Below are 22,418 nucleotides of genomic sequence, written 5' to 3'. Positions count from 1 at the left end.
TCTAATATGTCAAAAGTGATCACGAGAAATCGATCCTAGGTAGTTAATACATCCTAGGTAGTTAAATGAATTCTTCTACAGTGGAAAATATAGAACGCCTTCTAATGATCTGGACTGAAGATTGTAATCATAAAACTATTTTCTTTAAGTCAAATGATAATCCAGACAAAAGCAACAAGTCTATATGACAAAATAAACGAAAATGAAAGCGAAAATGAAGGAGGTATAACCAGTGAAACGTTTATAGCAAGTCGCGGGTGGTTCTACAATTTCAAAAAGCGTATGGGACTCCATAACGTAAGAATCCAAGGTGAAAACGCAAGTGCTGACACTAAAACTGCAGAATTATTTCCCAGTGAATTGATGGAGCTTATTGAGAAGGAAGGCTACACAGATGATCAAATTTTTAACGCTGACGAGACTGGCTTGTTCTGGAAAAGAATGCCATCATGCACATTTCTAGCAGAGAAGGAAAAAACACAAGCTGGGTATCATCATCATCATATGTATCAAGGATTTAGGCCTAGTATGGCCTGTTCCGGCCTTAGAAGTCATCGTTTAAGAGGACGTACTGTTTTCTTTTTCCTAATGGCTTGTACTTTAAGGCTTGTTTTGGTAATCTTTCTGTTTTCATTCTTTGAACGTGTTCCATCCATCTATGTTTATATTTTTTAATTTTTTCAATTACTGGTTCTTGGTTTAATTCTTTCATAATATCTTCGTTTCTTTTGTGATCCAATAGGGTATACTTTGCAGTTTTTCTCATAAACTTCATTTCTGCTGTTGTTAATCTTTGTTTGTCTTTTTGTTTTATTGTCCAGATTTCGCTTACATACATTAAGACCGGTAGGGCTAATGTATTGTATACTTTTAGCCTGGTTTGTTTTTGAACTAGGTTTGGTTTAAATATAGAGTTAATTACTCCTGTTATTTTTAAATATTTTGCAATTTTTATGTTTATATCTTTTTCATTTTCATAAGTGATCATACATCCTAGGTAGTTAAATGAATTCACCTGTTCTAAGATCTTGTTATCTAATACTATTTTAGTTCTTGCTGGATCTTGTCCTTTAAAGGCCATAGTTTTTGATTTTTCCGTTGATATTATCATACCATAATCTTTGGATATCTCATTTAGATTTAAAATAGCTTTCTGTAAGTTATCTTCAGAATTTGTAGTTATTATTTGTTCATCTGCAAAGAGGAGAGTGTTTAAGTTAACTGTAGGTGAAAGTTTAATTCCTTGATGTAAATTTTTACTCCATTTTATTATTATTTCATTTAAGTAGATATTAAAAAGAGTTGATGAGAGGGGACATCCCTGTCGGACCCCTTGGTTTATCTCTCTTGTGTGTCAAAAGACCGATTGACACTTTTACTAGAAGGTAGTGCATCAGGTGAGTAAAAATTGAAGCCACTGTTAGTGTACAGAGCAGAAAACCCAAGAGCTCTTAAGGGCTTTACAAAGAACAATTTACTTGTTCATTGGCATTCGAATAAAAAAAAGCGTGGGTGACTCGTTCAATTTTCGAAGACTGGTTTAAAACTTTTTTTTGCCCTGAAGTTAAAAGCTATTGTAAAAAGAATGATATTCCTTTCAAAATTTCGCTTTTATTAGACAATGCGCCAGGCCATCCAACTCTATTAACTGACTTAGAGGAAAATGTCAAGATTCATTTTTTCCCTCCAAACACAACATCAATTCTGCAGCCGATGGATCAAGGCGTTATCTTCACTTTCAAGGCTTACTATTTAAGACGAACTTTTGCTCAAGCTATTAAAGCATCAGAAGAAGAAGATTCTTGGACTTTGAGTGAATTTTGGAAGAAATTTAACATAAAAGATGCTATTCAAAATATTTATGAATCTTGGCAAGAGGTGTCTCAAAGCAACATGAGAGCCATATGGCATAATATCTTGCCGCCTTGTTCAAAGGACTTTGTTGCCTTTACAACACAGAAAGAGGAAATCTCAACAGAAATTGTGCAGATGGGAAAAGATCTTGGTTTTACAAGTTTAGATTGTAACAATGTGAACGAATGTATTGATTCTCATTCAAATGATCTGGATGATGAGTTGGAACAACAACGAGCCTATGAAGCAGAAGAAGACGAAGATAACCCAACTGATGTTATGGTTGAAGAATTTTCTTTTCTGACCTTTCAACTTTTGTGAGAAAAATCGACGAAGCTTCCGACTTTCTCATAAATGCCGACCCGAATTTGGAAAGAAGCATCAAAGTGAGACAAAGTCTCAATAATGCTATTAAATGCTACAGAGATCTAGTACTTGAAGAGACAAAGAAGGCAAGGATAGTTCAACGAACACTAAAATACTACTTTAGTAAAAAGTAAATGACTGTGTACTAAAATTGAAGCAATATTTTTTTTGTTTTCTACAACTTTTATATCAGTTTAAAAGGATTTTATTTGTTATTTAGTTAATAAAAATAACAATTCTTTTTCATTTTTAAACATTTTTATTATCCTAAATTTTTGTAATAAACAAATTAAATTGAAAACCTTTATAAATAGACCTCGAACAGCGCGGTTTTGCATAGCGCGGATGCTTCTTGGAACCAATTAACCGCGTTATGCAAGGTATTTATGTGTGTGTGTGTGTGTGTGTGTGTGTGTGTGTGTGTGTGTGTGTGTGTGTGTGTGTGTGTGTGTGTGTGTGTGTATATATATATGTGTGTGTGTGTGTGTGTATGTATATATATTTGTATGTGTGTGTGTGTGTGTGTATGTATATATATTTGTATATATATGTGTGTGTGTGTGTGTGTGTATGTATATATGTGTGTGTGTGTGTTTGTGTATATATATATATATGTGTGTGTGTTTGTGTATATATATATATGTGTGTGTGTGTGTATATGTATCTGTGTATATCTGTATATAATATATATGTGTGTGTGTATTTCTGTATATATATATATGTGTGTGTGTGTATTCATTACCATTGACTCGGTTACTTTGATACATTTAGAAAGATATTTAATGACTTAATAACCGAGAAATTAAATGCTTTAATGATAAAAAACACATCTAGTTTCGGCTTTTTACAGGCTTCATCAGGTTTCTTTTTAGGAAGAGGAAACAATAATAAAAACTGAAGTTTCTAAAAAACTGAGAAGTACAGATAAATTGCAGTACATAATTGAAATAAAAAAACGTTAACATTCAAGTTGTTCTATTTTACGTGCCATTGTTTGTTGTATCGTTGTTTAAATTTTAAGTTATACTTTAATTTAATTAAACTTTAATGTTTAAACTTTAAGTTATACTATTTACCCCCTGAAGATGTAAATCCTAAGAATTACGAAACTTGTCGGGAACTATTATTTCAGTATTTTGTATAACTGAATAATAAAAAATGTGGTGTAATCACTGAAATATATCTTTTAAACCAATTAGCCACAGAAGTCTATGCCTGCATATATATACACATATATTTTACCTTGTTATTTCTATGTCTTATGTTATTTCTTACTCACCTGAAGAAGTCGGAACACTGATGAAACTAGTCGTGATTTATTATAGGTTTTTGTTACACTTTCTCGGGTTCTAGTCAGTTAAATTTTAATTTTATAAATGTATACATCCCGAGTCAATCCTAATTACAACAATATATATATGTGTGTGTGTGTGTGTAAAAAATACTATCAAAAGTTGCCAACATGGGAAATTTTGGCGCTGTTTACCGAGTAAAATAAATTAATTTGCATTATCGTGTTTCTTGTGAGCGATTATGCAATAAAAGAAAAGCTTGTGAGATTTCTTATCATTCGTAGACAAACTGCTTTTCGATGCCTCTCACCTTACGTAAGTGTTAGTCAAACTCTATTATCAGCGGAACAATAATGCCAGTGCTTGTCTTCCTGATTTTCGGCTTATGAAAAATTTACGTAAAGGACCGATTAGCGTAACAAACTTGCGAAAACTGATTCAGCGATTTTAAACTACTGGAACTCTATCAGTGCAGGTAGGCAGGGGACGCAAACCAATCAATCACCAACAAGTTGAACAAGTTGCAACTGCTATTGTGGAACAGGTGAATATAGCTTTTATACGTAAAAGGATACTTTAGATTTGAAGACAAGATATATAAATAAAACTCAGGATTAGCTATGGGCAGACCCGCTCCCCATTTCTAGCAAATATAGTTCTTGAAGACTTTGAAGAAAAAGCGATTAGTTCATCTGCACTAAAACCTAAGATCTGGCTGTATTTTAGTGTTGATGTTTTTCTCGTTTGGGAGCACGGCCTAGATAACCTTAATATTTTTCTGGATCATCTCAACAACTTTCATCACAAGATTAAATTCACTTATGAACTAGAAACCAACAAAACTAACTGTCTAACTTACGGCGGATGTGGCGTTTGCACACCGCCGTGCTTGGCCGCACGAAGAAAGACTTGGTTTCGAGTCTAGTCGGCGACTAGAGGAAATTTTTCTAAGCCTTTTTTCGACCGGTTCCCGAGTTAGTCGATCTCTGGCACGGGCAAGCAGGTTTTTCCTCCCGGAAACTTGGGTTTTTCGTCCTGTAAACTCAAGAAAATCGACCGTAGAACCCACATTATTTCAGACATTAAATATATTGTGTTAGGGTTAGGGACCACGAGATGGCGGCACGTTTGAGCCGTCTCTCTTCACTGCGCACCGCTTAATTAGTGATAGCCTTGGGCCATCTGTCTCTGATTGGGTACCAGTGGAGATTGAGCTGCCCACTCAGTCTCCAAAAGTTAGATAGGGCTAAATGGCCTCGCCTACTCCCGATTACGGGAATAAAAAGGCGTTAGCTGATTGTTTTTTTTTTTTTTGATTGATGCTTTGAAATATCAAAATCTCCATCTTCAGAAAGCCTACTGATACCTTCATGCATCCTGCCATCACTACCCTCCACAGAAATTTGGCATTATCTCCACCCTGGCACATCGAGCCAGATCATTATTATCCGACGAGATAGAACTTCAAACTAAACTAATTTTCTAAAAGGGACCTTTCTGAACATTGGTTTCTCTCTAAAAAATATTGAGAAATTTCTTTTCTGCAATCGTCAACCTACTATGGAAGACTCTTCTTCCCCAAGAGCGCATATCTCTTTGCCTTTTATCAGTTCCCTCTCTCCCAAACTGGCTAAAATTCTTAAGAAATTCAACATCAAAACATGTTTCACTACTTTTCCTAAACTGCGTTCCATCCTCAGTCGACCTGAAGAAAAACATCACTTTCTTCAGTACCCAGGAGTTTACAAGATTATTTGTAATTGTCGAAAGCCTTAGTACGGTCAGACTGATAAATCTATCCTTTTCCGTGTTGAGGAACACAAGAGAGAGATTTCCTACAACAGAAACCCGAGCTAGCACTCTCTCTCCAGCCACGTCCTTTTCTCAATAAACTCCGATGAAGGCTGCCAACATCTTATGGACTGATCTCAAACTTCAAACATACATAAGTGTTATAGTCAGTAGTGAGGGGGGGGGGACTCCCTTTCAAGTCTTCAAAATTAAAGGAGAACCGGCCTGCCAGTCCGGAACTTGGGGGGGGGGGTAGCCGTCAGGGGGGAACCCCATTTCGAGTCATCAGAATTCAAGTAGAACCGCCCTACCAGTCTGGAACACGGGGGGGGGGGCGCTGTAGGTGCCAGGGGTTGTAGCCTCCCTAGTATATATATATATAACCAAAATCTGGTAGAAATTTATCCCAATGTAACCACTGCCCTAAGAATATTGTTAACAATTCCTGTTAGCGTAGAAAGTGGAGAAAGAAGTCTTTGCAAGCTTAAACTGATTAAAAATTATTTTGAATAGCAATGATCTTTGCCTTGTGATCTCTTACTTAGCTTGATATTGTTGCTCTAGTTGAAACACTAGAGTTGCTCCTACCAAACATTTCATCAAATATTCTTCCTGTCTTTGATTTTATCACCCATTCTGCCTTCACATATCAGAACAAGTTTTTTCCACAAGTTTATTGAACTGCCATAGATAGTTCTCTTTCTCCTACTCTAGTGAACTGTTTTCTGGAACAATATGAACTGCAACTGGTTGTAATATCCATTCTAAGTTCCTATGGTACTGATATGTCAGCAATTTTTTTTCAGTATGTCAGGGTTTTCCTTTTGAATTTTTAATGCTTTTTGTTCTCAAATACAGTTTACTCTTGAGGTGGAAAGGGATTGTTGCATTTCTGATTTAGACCACCATGTTTTCTGCCAGTCAGATGGAAGTTTTCAGTTTTCTGCCTTTCAGAAGAAACCCCCCACACACACACACATACACTGGACTTTATATCCATGCACAGTTATGTTCCCATCTTCGTAAAAAATCTGGCACCATTAAATCTCACATTCATCAGACTCACTCTTTATGCTCTAATAAAGTGCTGTTGATGCAACAATAAATTTTATTAAGACCACATTCCAATCTAACTTCACTTAGTCCTTTGTTAGCAAGGTCATTAGTAGTTGTGGAGTTATATGTCTAGTATGAAGTTATCAAACATGTTGCAATCCCAAGTATTAAAGATATTTCTGAAAGGATTGCCAGAATACTTAGATATGTTTGACAGTTGTAATTGTTGCAGAAATTCATTTTATTGTATTATATTCTGTGAAGGATTAGCTTCTGTTCCCAACCCATCCTGGTATTCAGATACCTGGATTTGTGGTCTATCTCACTGGAAGATCTGCAGCTGTTCATTTTTCAAATGAATATTTCAACTGTACTAGTTTCTATGAGCTGGATCAATCTGGAATTGCTGAATTGGCCATCTCCACCGAAAAGCCATTTTCTCTTGGTATGATTATACAAAGAAAGCTACAAAGTCCTACTTTATTGCTCTCTTAATAGAAACAGACTAAATTTATCACCCCTTATGGAAAATTGTTAATTTATTAATATCTAGTTTGTGTTTAAAACGTCATTAGGACACTGAAAAGCACTCAGAACAATGCCTCTTTATGTCATTTACTTGTTCTCATTATTGGGTCTCTGTTTTTTCAATTATGTTTGTTTATTTTAAATGTTTTGCTGATTATGCTCATGATGCTTTGCTGAAACTTCAGTAACAAGAAATATCATTCACATAAGTCTTCTGTTATTGTATTAATTATGTCTGCTTGCAATTCTGTTTGTCACAATAAAAAGGCAGTTTCCTAATTGAACAGAGACCCAATTATGGACAACTGGCATAAAATTATACTGTTATCTTAAATTAAAGTGGTGTAAATTAAAGAAATATGGTCCAATGTACAACCATGCAAACTTCAAATTATAGAGTTTGTGTGGATAGCAACTGTGCATTTATGCTAACCTGACATGTAGGAATTTAAACATTAATTCTAAATTTTAATTTTTATCATTTCATACTCATCGTTCTTTCTAATAATGTCTCCCTTTATTGTTTTTTATCTATACTTTTTCATATTTTTTGGGTTCATTATGCTGGGTTTTTGCCTGTCCTTTGCATCCTGGCATGAGTATATGATTTCCAAATTTTCAGTTATTTATGTATAGTTCATTTGTTAGGTAAGTGGTAGAAAGGTTTTTCACTTGGTTATAAATTAAATTAATTAAATTAATTAATTAATAATTTAATAAATTAAATTAAATTCACTATTTGTATATGGTATGTATATGTGATGTGACTTCTGCATTACTTCAACTGTGGTATCCCTTATGGATCTGGCTCCCACTGGTGAGACTTCAATAATGGTTGAAATTGGTCTGGGTGATGGCCCTTCCCATAATGCATAGCATTATACCACTATACACACCCTAGAGGATATATGTTTTGCATTATGGGATACTAAGGCAACTAATTTGAAGTCATTAGCTTCCATATTCAAGTAGTCTACTCATGAAGAAACTTCACGCACAAAGTTTGTTTCCTTAAACTTGAATAAAGATTAAATAAGAATATAATTTCTTGACATTTTAATTTAATTTGTTAGGTAATTTAGTCACTATATTGGAGGGTTTGAGTTTTTTTTTTTTTTTTTTTCCCAACAGTGAAGTGAGCTTAAAATAGGATTGATTCTCTGGGACATCTAGGACTTTTCTACATTTTTTGTAGCATATCATTTTGTTATAGTGGTGTTAGTAAGGAAGAAAACTTGATTTTATAAAATACATGAATGGAAAAGTTGGGAAAGAAATTGTTTTCTTCTCAATTGAATTTTTTTGTTGAAAATAAATCATGTATTTTGTAATTTTCAGCATATAGAAGAGACTCTGTTGAACATGAAGTTTTGTATTAGTCCAGAGGCCTTTTTTCAGGTGAACACTTCTGCTGCTGAAATACTATATGATGCTATTGGTGAATTGGCTGATATTCAGTCCCCTACTATTCTTCTTGATATATGTTGTGGCACTGGAACAATTGGACTTAGCTTGGCAAAGGTAAGTTTTTCATTAATAATAAAGCCATTTTCATAAATTGAAAATTCCAGTTGTAAACTGTTATTTTGTTTTTGTTTTTAAATTTGTTTACTGCCATTCTAAAACAGCAGCTTTATTAATTTACTGTATAATAGCTCAAGTGGCATATGTTTCAACTATATTCTGCATTTAATTGAATTCTGCACAAAATAACAGCCACTCTCATCTAAGCCATTTCCAACTTCCTGCAATGTGACCTGTTTCCACAAACAGCTTTGATGAATGACTGCTACAAATACTAGTCAACATCTCTGGGGGGGGGGTCATTGTTGTCTAAAATGCAGTGGCGGCTCATGGCTTGAAATCGTGGGGGTGCTGCAACTTTCGAAATATACATACACACTGTAAGTACAGTGTATAGTTCGCCCACAGATTAGAGACCCTTCGACACTTCTGAGCATGTCCCAAAAAGGAGAATCTCTGATAATAGGGTAATCAATCTATTGTGGGATAAGTTGTTTATTATTACATGTTGGTAAATTAACTTCTATTTTATGATCATTGTAGTTAACTATGTTGCTTGTATAACAGTTGGAAAATTTTACCCATGCACGTGATTTCGCGTGTTGGCAACCAATTCATACATCCTTTATTTCTTTCTCCCCTTCAGCATGAATCGACTATTTTTGGCAAATTTCGAAGTGGAGATCTCTAAAGCGTTGGCATACTATATACGTGTTTGGATAAAATATCAAAATTATGGTAAAAATTTAAAAAGAAATTAAATATGAAAAAATATTGTTTATTATCGATAAAATTATACTGTTTTGGCATAATTCAAAATTACTTAAAAATAAAAGCCATCATCATAATTCTAATAATATTCTAAAATAAAAACTGTAACAAATGTTATGTCTTTAATTGTAATGTTTAAATATTTAAAGAGACGGAGTAAACAGGATAAGCACTACGAACACTCCACTACTGGTGCAAACTGTATATAAACAATAGTGGAACTGTGCGACGGACAATGCTGGGTTACGTTAATAGCTTGCATCTCACTATGATATGCATATGCTTGCGCGCATAGCAATATGACACTGTGGTAAACACAGTGCTGCTAGCGTCCTTCGCCCCTGCTAAAATGGCTGTTTCATTTGTCTTCCAGAGTAAGGTCTCTAGTTTTTATTCCCCTTTTAGTTTGATACATTCTTGCCAGGCTCTGTTTCATGCATTGCCCATCTGTTCGGTAGCTCACTTGACTTTTGTAACATGTCCCTTGCACTTCAAGTAAGGTGGCACATTTTTTGTTGTTGAATTTTTAACACATTCCATGCTAATTTCAAGTTTTTTTTTATATATATAATTTTCACGTAAAACTAATATATGTGAATTATCTTCATGTCTAATAGAACAATCTGAAATTGTTTTGGCTTGTAATTTTGAGTTTCATTTGGTTTTTAAATTATTATTTTAAAAGTTTATGCTACACAATATCTACAGAAACATCAAGAGGTCTTTCCCCCCCCCCTCTTATCTCTAGAAATATAGAGATAAGAGGGATTCTGTTTATGCAACAGAATAAACAAAGTGGGATGGCTATCCACTATACCTGTTTCTTATTCTGTTGTTCATTTACATATTTAATTTGCCATTTTCACTGAAATCTGTGTCTGAATAGCCTGAAATATTTTGTGTTCTATAAGATTCCCATTAAGAATACAGCTGAAGTTTTATTACGCACCTACCCATTTTCATAGTTTGGAACTCTTGACTGGCAAATCTGCCATAGCTGCTGTTCTGTTTAGTTAAGGAATCCTGGAAGATGGTCTTCTTTCTGAATGTTCTTCAATTTTAACTGCTTATTTTAAACTTAAATATAGACTGTATTGTTCTTTATAACATTCCATTTACTCTATATAATTGTTTAACTGGCTAATGTCCCTATTTGCATGAAATCTCATTGGCATCATGTTTATTTCTCATTTAATCTAGTAAAAAGCATTGTTTGGTTGACTAAATGTAAAATTGTCACCCATCCTTATTTGTACAGTACTTTGTGGACACTTCCTAATGGGGTGCACCATGTGAAGGTGACAATTGGACGTTAAGTCAGAAGCGTCAGTTAATTCTCTGCAGAGCTTGAAGATGAAAACCACTTGAATCATCACACATAACACGCCAGGCAGAAGAGAGATAATTTATGAACTTTGGTTAATAAGTCTTTGTGCCAGACAGTCACGATTTAGAATCAACACCAGAGACGGAGGGCTGCCCATGGCTGTGCCTTCCACTTGTCTGTAGATCTTGTTTTTCCAGCTGAAATATCCTGATTCTATAATGAATTCAAAAATCTTTGCAATGTTAGATCCTGAATGAAGGAATCTTGCAAAGAAATCATTCATTCAGAATCTAACATACTAAACTTACTAATAAAGAGAAATACCTGCACATCAGCTGAAATCAAAAGTGAAACTTCTTCACTTTATGTATAAATCTGCAATTTTTTATCTTATGTTCCATGTACTTTAATCTTTTCATCACTACTAGAATTAAATTAGAGAATGTTTTAAAGGAAGAATTTTGTTAATATTAATTTCAAGCCTCATTTAAGCTGTATAGATTAACTGTGAGTCACCAGATAGTTACTGAGTAATAATTCTTAGAAAGTATATAAGTACACGTGTCCAGTGTAATGCTGGCGGCAGTAGCTTACACAGAATGTACGTTGACGTGTATTCCGTGAATCCAAGAGCATAACAGCATCAGGAAAGCAAGGGATGAACCTAAGGGGAGAAAAGAGACGGGTCGTGTGCAAAGGGGACTCCGAAAAACAGGGTGCTCTATCGAAGAATATAAGGGGATGAGAGCCGTATAGGGGATCACTCTTTGTCATATCGTTTTCCTGTTTGGTGGCTCAGAAGTTAGCAGGAGTTTGCGTAAAGGGGGGATGAATCGTCTGTGCTAAGATAAGATGTCGGACAGCAGGCTTTCTTGAAAATGGAGAAGGATTCTATGCAGAGCTGAAGGTAAAAATTTCCAGTCCTAGCAGAATCAATCCATCACTGAGAAGTCCCATCGAGTTGTTCCTGAAATGCAAAGATATAAGTCCATTTTCGGTAGAAATAATGAAGATAGCATATCCCCTACGTTGGCGTATGGACAGCCAATAGACAAGAAGTGACCAGACGTACACGTGGTGCTGAGAGATGCAGAAAACGTTCGGTGAGGTGAAATTACTCTATTTTGTGTATAAAATTCATTAGAAGAACTCCGTGGACAGTCTCTAATTAGAAAGTTAACCTCCTTTGAGAGAGTAAGAAGACTTGTTTGGAAGAGATCTTTAGTAATTGTATGTGATAGAATTAACTTAATGAGATCAGAATTGTGGATTTTAGTTACTGAGTAACATTAGAATGTTTGTTTATATTATCTTAATGAATAGCATTACAGAAAGGAATTTTTGTTTAACTTCATATCATTTGCTATCTATCCCAATATGCAGTTATTGTGTTTCGCATGCTTTTTGACCTTTAATTAATTTAGAATATGTTAACCTCTTAACTCAAGTTTTAATTAGTATTGAGTCATAATTGAGTGTATGAATTTTGTATTCTGTTTAGATATTCCAATAAACATGTCATTTACCTAAACCTGAGTCAGGCTTGATTACAATTCCAAGCTACCACTTATAAAAATAGAACCTATTTTGACGGGAAGAAATTAGAAAGAGTATATAATTATAGATTTTGGTCACGACTGCAGTTTGAATCTATACAGCAGCATTAAAGTAAAGTATTGTGTAAGAATGGCTAAAAGTCTAGTATTGTCTCCCTGAGTAGGAACCTTTTCCACTATAGGATACTGGCTGGCGCAGCATAAAAATTTGCCAGTATCCGAAGAAGAAACAGTCCTAGATATAAATAGATGTAAGCATATTAAAGGCCCGATATCTGAAGAAGTAAAATAGCGAAAGAAAGATAGAATAGATATATATATATATAAAGGAAGATATAAAGCAACGACGTAACAATAGAGCAGCTGGTAGGATTTTAATTGAATAAGGTTTTGAATAAGAAAGGACATAATCGAGAAACAACTAAATAGAATATATATATATATATATATATATATATCATATAAACACAAAATATGAGGCTAATCTTCTTGAATGGCAGTCAGTCTCAAGTAGAGTAATGTGGGCAAATATGAGAATGGGGAACTGGAAAATGAGACTTATTTGTGCCTATGGTCCAACAGAAGGTTCTACTACGGTAGAAGTGGAAGAATTTTTTGAGGCTTTAAAAAAAAGCAACTGACACAATGAAAAAGGAAAAGTTGGTCCTTGTTGGGGATCTAAATAGCAGAGTAGGAAATGATTGTAAGACATACAAAAATATTTTGGGAAAATTTGGAGAAAAGAGCAAAGCTAATAAAAATGGCAAATATTTGTTGGATTTCTGCTCAGGACATGGACTGGTTATTACTAACACCATGTTCCAACATACAAATGTGCACAAATTCACATGGAGAGAAGAGGCAAGGAATAAGAAAAGTCTCATTGACTATGTTATTGTTGATAGTGATGTTTTCTCCCTGGTGCAGGACACCAGAGTGTACAGAGGATTTGAAATTGGAAGCGATCACTATTTAGTCCTGAGCAGGATAAAATTGAATTTCATATTGAAAAGAATAACATGTAAGAAAGTTTTAAAGCAAATAAAAGTTGAGCAGCTCTCAGATGTGAACTGTATATTAAAATACACAAAGATTATTGAAAAAAAATGAAAGAGTTTGAGAACAGGAATCAAACCTTTGAGATTCAGTGGCAAGCCTTGAAGAAAGCCCTGATTGATTCAGATAGAGAGGCATGTGGTGAAGTTGTCTGCAATGATAGAAAAATTAGAACTCCATGGTGGACACAGGAAGTTAAAGAGGGAGTGAAGGAAAAGAAGAAAGCCTATCAGAAGTTCCCGGCAATTAAGTCAGCTTGTGCTCTTAGAGAATACAGAGTCAAATGCAAGAATGCTAAACATTGTGTAAAACTAGCTAAACAAAAGTCATGGGAGGACTTTGGCAAGAATATAGAAAATAAATATCAAGAAGGTGGCAAAATATTCTGGAGGTTGTTGAAGAAGCTTAGGAATGGAGGAAAGAGTGCTGTAAAAGGAGTTAGAGATGATAAAGGTGACATGAAAAACGGGAGAAAAAGATATCCTTGAAGTATGGAGTAATTACTTTGAAAAATTGCTAAATGAAACAAGCAGTGATGACAGCACAGTAGTAAAAACACTGACCACGCATGCAGTCAGGAATACATATCCATACTTCAAGTAGAAAAAGCCATCAAAGGCTTGAGATGTGAAAGACAGCAGAATTAGATGATATTCGACCAGAAATGCTAAAGTATGGTGATATAAAAGTCTTACAGTGGCTGCACTGCATAGTTCAGAAAGCCTGGACAGAGGGACGAATTCCTGATGATTGGAGTAGAGCTCTCATAGTACCCATATATAAAAAGGGAAATAAAACAATGTGAGAATTACAGAGGTATTTCCCTACTAAGTGTTCCTGGCAAGATCTATGCAATTATACTTGAGAAACGGTTGAGAAGAATTGTGGAAGAAAAGCTGGATGAAGGACAAGCTGAATTCAGGCCAAATAGAGGCTGTCAGGATCAGATCTTCACTTTACAACAAATAGTTGAGAAAGAATGGGAATATAACAAAGATCTGTATTTAAGTTTTGTAGATCTGGAAAAGGCATATGACAGGGTGCCAAGAGAGAAGCTATTCAATATGCTACAGTTATATGGTATCAATGGGACATTATATCAAGCAATACTTAGTCTTTATTTGAGTTGTAAGTCAGCAGTTAGAATTGAATGAAGTACAGGAAAATGGTTTAATGTTAAATCTGGTGTGAGACAAGGATGTACATTATCCCCTCTGTTATTCATTATCTATATGGATCACATTATGAAGTCAAGTGGTATTAAACATGATATCAAAATTGGAGATGTTAATGTGCTTTATGCGGATGATGTTAAACTTCTAAATAAATCCGCTACAAGTCTGCAAGATTCCCCGACTAAATTGAATAACTGTTGTAGTAGATATGGTATGAAAGTCAGCAATAAAAAAACAAAGACAATGAAAATAGGCAGAATCGGTGAAAATGTTAACTGTGTTGTGAATGGAGAACCTGTGAAACAAGTAAAACATTTCAGCTACTTAGGCACGATTTTTAGTGAAGATGGTAAATTAAATATAGAAATAGACAACACAATCAGCAAAGCGGGTATGGTAGGAAGTCAATTGAATAAATTCATATGGAATAAGAGAGAAATTAGCCGGGACACTAAATTAGCTGTATACAAGACAGTGTTCAAACCTGTTTTAACTTATGGATCTGAGAGCTGGGTCAGAAGTAAAACACTTGGCGAAAGACTAGAGCCCACAGATATGAGAGTCATGAGAAAGATTATAGGCCTGAACAGATGGCACCAATGGCAATATCATATCAAAAACGAGGATATTAGGAAAGAACTTGACATTGTCATCATCCAGGAATGCGTTAGCAGAACTAATCTCAGGTGGTATGGTCACTTAAACAGAATGGGCGAAGAAAGATTAGCAAAACAAATGTTCTCTGCCAGGTTGGCAGCAAAACGACCCAGAGGAAGACCAAGATATAGGTGGATTGATACTGTAGAAAGTGCCTTAGACGATAGAAATATAAGATCTGATAATGTTGGAGTCTTGACAAGTAACAGACTGATTTGGAGGAAAATTGTGGATAGGAAATTAGTAATGATGTAATTTTTTTTTTTCATGTAGTACTGTCATATCCTATACACCCCTTGAGGGTACATGGCAGGAATTTAATGATGATGATGAAATATTTAACAATGCCACAGCCGGCAGGATGTGATTAGGGCCCCTAAAATTTAAGGTTAATAGGGAATAATCACTATAAGTTGGTCTTGGTTCGTAACAGACAGTCAGGCATTTGTTGGAATACCAGAGTGTGTGAAAAAGGGTAAATGATTAAGTTTATAAGATGAATGAAGGTATGTCTCAACCATCAAGCTCAGATTTAGATGACTCAGAGTTTTTTACAATGATTGATCCCCTACATGTGTTCCCACAATTCTCTGGAGAGGGAGATGATTGTGTGCACACATTCTTTAAACGTGTCGAGGAGCTCAGAGGAATGGGCCGATGGAGTGACATACAACTCCTCATGCTCATACGTGGAAGGCTAATAGGGAAAGCGAAGAAAATTCTTTGCTCGCAATCCATCCTAAGAAGAACCCTGAGATATGAACAATTCAAGGAAATTCTGATCTCTGAATTCTCCAAGAAGGGAGGAATTGTTCAAGTACTTGGCAAGCTTTACAAGTGCTTCCATGGAAAAGGGGAGAGAGTCGATACTTTTCTCAATAGAATATTGACTCTCACCCGAGAAATGAGAACCTCACCAGAGGATCGAGATTACCTTGAGTGGGTAGCGCTCCAACAATTTCAAACAGGCCTCTCCTATGAATTGCAAGAAAGTGTACTCCAGAAGGAAGTAGAAAGCCTGATAAATGCTATGAGATAGTCAAAGAAAAAGATAGAATATTTGGGGACATGGCACAGATCACTGATCTAAGAAATTTAATATTAGAAGTCTCAGGAGAGGGGATCCCCAAAAGCGAATCAAAGCATCAGTTCACTCCAAAAATCAACACTGAGGGAAAGATGCAGAGAGTGAGCCCCACAGAGATGCAAGATGAAAAGAACCTCACCTTGGTTGAAGGTTTCATAGAGTATGTCCCTTGCAATTTCCTCTTAGACACTGGAGCACATATTTCGGTCATCCCTCATTCGCTATTCAAAAAACTAGGCACCATGAGTAATGATAGCTTGGTTGAACTTCAACAACCCCACAAAATCATGAGAATTGCCAGAGTTGAACTTTGTTCCACCACAAAAATTAATGTAAACATTTCCATGCCTTGTTTCCCCATAAGCGTTATGCGTGGACTGATAGTTCTCCCTGAGATCTCGAGCCCGGACCACCAAATTGTGCTGGGATTGGACTTCTTGAGAGGAAACCAATTTGTGTGCAACTTTGTTAACCAATCACTGTTACTCTGTGGGAGAACTTTCGAATCTAAACTTGCTCCTGACAACGTAAGCAAAATAAGTGTAACTAGGTCAGTTGGGAAGGATAATGGGGGGGGGGGGGAGGAAGATCAAGATTGGTGGAGAGAGAGACTTGTGCACAATGCTCTGAAGTTGCATGACTCCGATCCCATTAAGGAGGAGTTTCAAGAATTTTTTCAACTAGTGTGTAAGAGATATCCCCAGGTATTCACTGAGGGAATCACCTCCTTACCCTGCAAAAACGTGATTGAGCATACGGTGCAAGTCACTTCAGAGACATCCAATATATGTTAAGCAGTACCAGACAACTTGGAAACACCTAGACAAATTGGAGAAATTATTAATGGAATATGAAAAGGTGGGAATCATCGAGAGGTCAAATTCCCGTTGGAACAGCCCCTTCATTCTGGTTGAAAAGTCAGACGGAGACCTAAGGTACGTGTTAGACCTAAGGGAAGACAATAAAGTCACTAAACCAATTGACTTTCTTGTATGCATGATAGAAGAGTTACTGGTTGGGCTGGAGGGAGCAAGAGTGTTTTCAAAATTGGATCTGAACTCTGGCTACTTTCAAATTCCCCTCAGGAAGGAGGACAGGCAGTATTTTGCTTTTACACAAAGTGGCAAAAATACCAACTGTGCCAACTTCCCCAGGGGGGAAGGAACTCAGCTATGAGTTTTCAGAGCCTCACGAACACCGTATTGGGTGACGTCCTGGGTAAAGGAGTCTTGTGTTTCTAGGACGACCTGTTGGTTTACTCATCTAGCCTGAAAGAACATAAAGAAATCTCTCTCTGATGGTACAATGATAATATCTAAAGATGAGGATGACTTATTTGCAAATGTTTTCCTCTGCCTCTTATACAGAGAACCAATGGAAATCACCTACAATACCAGGTGCTGCCTACAGAATCTGATCTTTCGCCATAAAGATATCAAAAAAATCTGTAGTTTTGAATAATGTGTCATGATTCAGATAGTGTCCCTTCAAGTGGGTTCAAAACTTTTGCTGTAGAATTAATATCCATTCTGTATTGCCTAAGCTGTCATATTCATCTGAATTATAATCAAAAGCATGGAATCAAGCTTTATTCATCTTGTCCCTAAAAAAAAAAAAAAAGAGATAAAAATCAGCTTTTAAACTATTGTTAGATTGTTTCAATTCCAGTCAAAAGTGTTGAAAAAAATCATCAACGTCCAGCTTCTTTGCTACTTGGAGATCCATGAGCTGATTACTAATATAGATTCTGCTATTCTCATTGTATGTCAGACCTCCTCACTAACCTTATGCACCTTTCGACGCAACTGGTGAAAAGATTTCAAGACACTGTTTACTCTTTATGTGACCAAGGCATGTCTGTCATCAAGGCCTTCTCAAAAATCTATCTTATGGGTCTCTCTCTCCCTTTCTTTTTTTGATTGGATTACCTGTTTTCTCTCTGTTTTTGTTGGTTATGTATCATGGTAGATGGCTTATCTCATCATTGATGGCTGGAATAGTACCCCAGAATTCTGTACCCTCATTCATCCTATTTTTTGATGAATGACCTTGTTTTTCTCTCTCTTTTTACCCAAAAATACTATTCATAGTTTTGTTGATCACTGTAGTCTTCATTCAAGAAACCTTACAGTACTCAAATGATTGAAGCTTCAAGATCTTCCATAACCAGTATCTTAAACAATGATCTCCTCACCATTGTTATGTGAGGTAAAGATAAACTAGTGAATCTCAGTGCTGTCAAAATACAGTCCTGTTTTACTCCTCCTCTCTTTCTGACTTTTAATAATGTTCTGATTTCCAGTCAACACAACGTCATTAGTTGACTTTCACATCCGCTTAACTTGGCATAAGCAAATTACATATATAACCTCCTCGATATATTTTTTGCTCAGGACACAACTTTGCTTCTGTTCTACTCATAACACTTTATAAATCCCAAATACGTCTGCACTTGGATATTGTTCATACATTAGGGTGATGCACCCAAAACCTTCCCAAGAAATCTTGATTGTATACCAAAGAGAGCAGTCCACCTAATAGATGAATACTCTTTCACAGATTCCCTCCAGTCGTTTATTCATGGGCACTTTACATTTATCCATTGGCTTAGCTTTTGGTGGATATTCATGATAATGCTTCACAGTAAGCATCACCAGAAATAAGCAATTCATTAATTAAATGCACTAATATTTCATTGGATTTCTACCCCACATCTTCAGAGCACAAATTACAATTCTGGTAAAACATGAAGCACTCAAATTGTTACAGAATCAATTCAAATTGTAACTGAAAAGGAACTAATCCTACCAAGGCACCCTGTAGGGACCCAATAAAAACATTGTTAATTCATAGAAGTCAGACTAAATGTGGTCTTAGAATGAACATCTTCAAAATCATCAAATTAATGTAACCCTACTTGTTGAGATTATGGATGTGTTTTATGCTGATTATAAAAATAGTCTCTTAGACCCATAGTGACTTCTGTTTGATCATGTGTGAAGAAATATCCAGAGTTCGGTCTTTCAGTTCTAACTTGCCATACAGGTGATTGCTGATATAGTTTTTTCTTTGTCCAAGGCTGATATTACGAGTTTATCTATCCAAAGTGGGCTGAGTTGCAGGCACAAGAAATATTATATATGCTCCAAAATGTGCAAGAGCATGAAGCATCAGAGAACAGATAAAGCTTGCTAATTGAATATGTGATCTATGTCACTTTTCAGATATATCCCTTTAGCTGCTATTAGATGGATATTATTACTCTCCCTCTTATGGCTGCAGAGGCTTATATTGTAGCCTACTTTCCTGATTCTTGCTTAAAGCTTTGAATCATTATATTCTAAGTCTTATTTACATAAGGTATTTGCTGGTGAGTTTCCAAGTATTTGTTACTCCTGCAAAGCCAGACATTGGATGTCAGTTTTGCCTCTCCATGCGTCATACACTACAGTCTAGTATTTCTGTGTATGTTTTTAGTTTGTCTCTTTAGCTGCTTGATATTGTTGGTGTATTGTAGAGATAATAAATCAAATTTCTATATTAATATTAATCTTTTAATATTATTTTAATAAATTAAAAAACCTTATATACAGAGATCATCAGTCATTAATTGTTACATATTTGTCTACATTCATGAAGAGCATTTCTTAAGTACATTTCATCATCAAATTATTACAACAATGTGTGAGGCCGTTTTTAGCCCTATCTAACTTTTTTGGAGACTGAGTGGAGATTGAGAAAGTTCAATCTACACTAATAGCTAATCAGAGATAGCAGACCCAAGGATATTTAAGTGGCCTGCAGTGAAGAGACAATGTCTTTTTAATGTCTGAAAAAGTGTGGGTTCTATGGTCGATTTCCTTGAGTTTCTGGAATAAAAAAACCTGGTGTTCTGGGATAATGATAATGCTTCATTATCATTATCTGGAATAGAAAAACCTGTTTGCCCATTCCAGAGAATTGACTAACTGAGGAACCGGTTGAAAAAAGGCTTAGAAAAAGTTCCTCTGGTTGGTGACTAGAATCAAACTGACAACACTCTTTCATCAGACAGTTTAGTGTTGAGGAGTGCAAACACCGCTTTCACTGAGATTACATAACATGGGGAAAAAAGAAAAAATCAAAGCCAAGTCCCAGATCATTGATTATATTGTATACATAAGCTATTACATACACAGTGGGATTTTTTTTGCTTGAGAACCAAACTTTGCCATTAATTCCTGAAGTGAAATGTGATACTGATTCCCTGCTCAGCAGGAGTTGGTTTCTTTTATTCCATAGTTGGTGGAAAAGGTCAAGTGTACTGTTCCCCCTGTGGGGATAATCTTGCAACAGGGCACTTCTTGTAGTGGGATGGTTTTATGCTATCATATCTTGGTATGTCTAAAGTAGAAATTGCAGATCACTTTATTAAGTCAAAGCTGTAATGAAGTGATAATGCTTTGGCTGTAATGAATTAATGGTTGTAGATCTAGTGGTTATCTGAACATGTAAGGATGAGATTAAAGTATTCATTTTACATCATCTTCTGCATAGAGTCACAGGTGATTTGTAGTTTGCCAAGTTGAATGGATAATTTTTTATTGAGAGGTTTCAAGGCAAATGTGCAAAAGAGTTCTGGAATGGTCACATAAGTGATATTTTTCTGATAATTCTGGTTTGAATTACTATGATATTGTAAGAGCAGGAAGGACATTTTGTCATATTCACTGTTGAATATCAGCATCAGGTTTGCTGACTCTACTAAAATAGGGTATGACTATTAAATTATTTAAGGAATTTACAGCGTATACTGGAATATTAATTAAAAGAAAATGTAATAAATACTTCCTACATTTCGGCAATGTCACATTGCCATCTTCATGGGAACATACAAATATGGCACGTGCATGCAGCCTCTACAAAAAGCAAATGATGCAGAAGATAAGAAACTACTATTGTTCCTAAAGTCCTAATGGTGCCCTCTAGCGGGCTATATTGGGTTGTCTTGGCCGTTGGGCTGATGTTCTCATGATGTAAGTCTCCCAAATTTGGGGCAGTCTCATGCACTCAAATTTGTTGAGGTTTGGAACGTTTTTTAGCGCTGAGGCTGATTCAATGAATAATCTTTCGTACTTGAACTTGCTGCATTGTATTACTTTGGCTTTCTTCCAGCGTATCCTGTGGTGGGTATCTAGAGCATGGTCTGCAAGCCCAGAATGGCTATACTGGTGAAACAGGATGTAGTCCTTGTGTTCTGAAATCCTGATATTCGCTGTCCTGCCTGTTTGGGCAAAGTAGGACAGTTTACAGCTGCAAGGGACCTGGTATACCCCAGGTAGATCTAGGGGATGTGGTTGGTCTTTGGTAGAGCAGATAAGGGATGCCAACTTTTTATATGGTCTGTAACAAGAAGTCAGGTCATATTATTTAAGGATTTTGGTTATTTTTTCAGAGGTGCCCCCCGGATGTAGGGAATGGTGATAGATTTAGTGTAATCTTTATTCTGAAGGGGGGGGGGGGGGGGGTACTGGTTTTAATATTTTTTGGGGATTGTACTCATTGGCTAAGAAAGTATTAAGGATGTGGTTTAGTTCAGTGGTTATGGCATTAGGAAATGCCACCGTGGTTTTCAACCAAAAGGAATACACAGGTAAGGTAAGGTTAATGTTTTTTTATTAGATCCTACAAACTCTCAAATTAGAACACTCCATATGCTCCTTAAGAAGGTCACTTCTTGGCCTGTGGAAGTGACCAACAAACTAAAACCTTATAACTCTAGACCCCCCCCCCCCCCCCAATTATATGGACTTCCAAAAATACATAAAATAAATGTGCCATTTCGTCCCATAGTGGACGGCATTGATTCCCCCACATATAAATTAGCCAAACATTTAGCTGAAGCGCTTACAAACTATGCTGGCAACACACCATCACACATTAAAAAAACTCCACCCGGTTCAAAGCCAGTATAGAAAACCTCTCACTCCAACACACTGACATAATGGTCAGTTTTGACATCTCCTCCCTATTCATAAATGTCCCACTCAAGGAAACCTTAGAGCTCATCTCATATCATCTTCCTTTTACCCTCTTTTATCTTGCAGTGTCAAGGGTTAGTTAATCATCGGACCTCAAACCGTTCACAGGATAAGGTGGTCAGCCCTATGCCCCGGTGTATCATGTGTCCGTAGTGTTGACTTCTGAAGGCCGGTTTGCCTGCTTGCACAATGAAAAACCCCAGATAAACTGGAAAAAAAACCCTACTGTCAATGCCCAAGACTGGCTAACTTGGCTATGGCTGAGGAAGATCATTAAGCTCCTCATGTCGTTGACGGAAATCGAACCTAGGATACTCCTTCCCCAGGCATATGGTTGCGAAGCACACATCCACTAGGC

The 22,418-nt window shown here is 36.1% G+C and overlaps 1 protein-coding gene across 3 annotated transcripts in view; it reads left to right on the top strand.

The window, feature by feature from the left end:
* Positions 1–22,418, top strand: part of LOC150107165 (tRNA (uracil-5-)-methyltransferase homolog A-like) — a 424,227-nt gene that overhangs the window by 265,876 nt on the left and 135,933 nt on the right. For all 3 annotated transcript variants that reach the window (XM_090391689.1, XM_090391688.1, XM_090391687.1), the window contains exon 10: positions 8,226–8,408. In XM_090391689.1, the coding sequence (XP_090247815.1) occupies positions 8,226–8,408 (183 nt within the window). The remainder of the gene's footprint in view (positions 1–8,225; positions 8,409–22,418) is intronic.

The sequence above is a fragment of the Typopeltis vanoorti genome, chromosome 4 (assembly GCF_054136105.1).
Source record: "Typopeltis vanoorti isolate ZY-2024b chromosome 4, IOZ_Tvanoo_1.0, whole genome shotgun sequence".
Classification (NCBI taxonomy): Eukaryota; Metazoa; Arthropoda; class Arachnida; order Uropygi; family Thelyphonidae; genus Typopeltis; species Typopeltis vanoorti.
The sequence above is the reverse complement of the archived record's forward strand: the minus strand, read 5'-3'. Positions and strand labels throughout refer to the sequence as shown.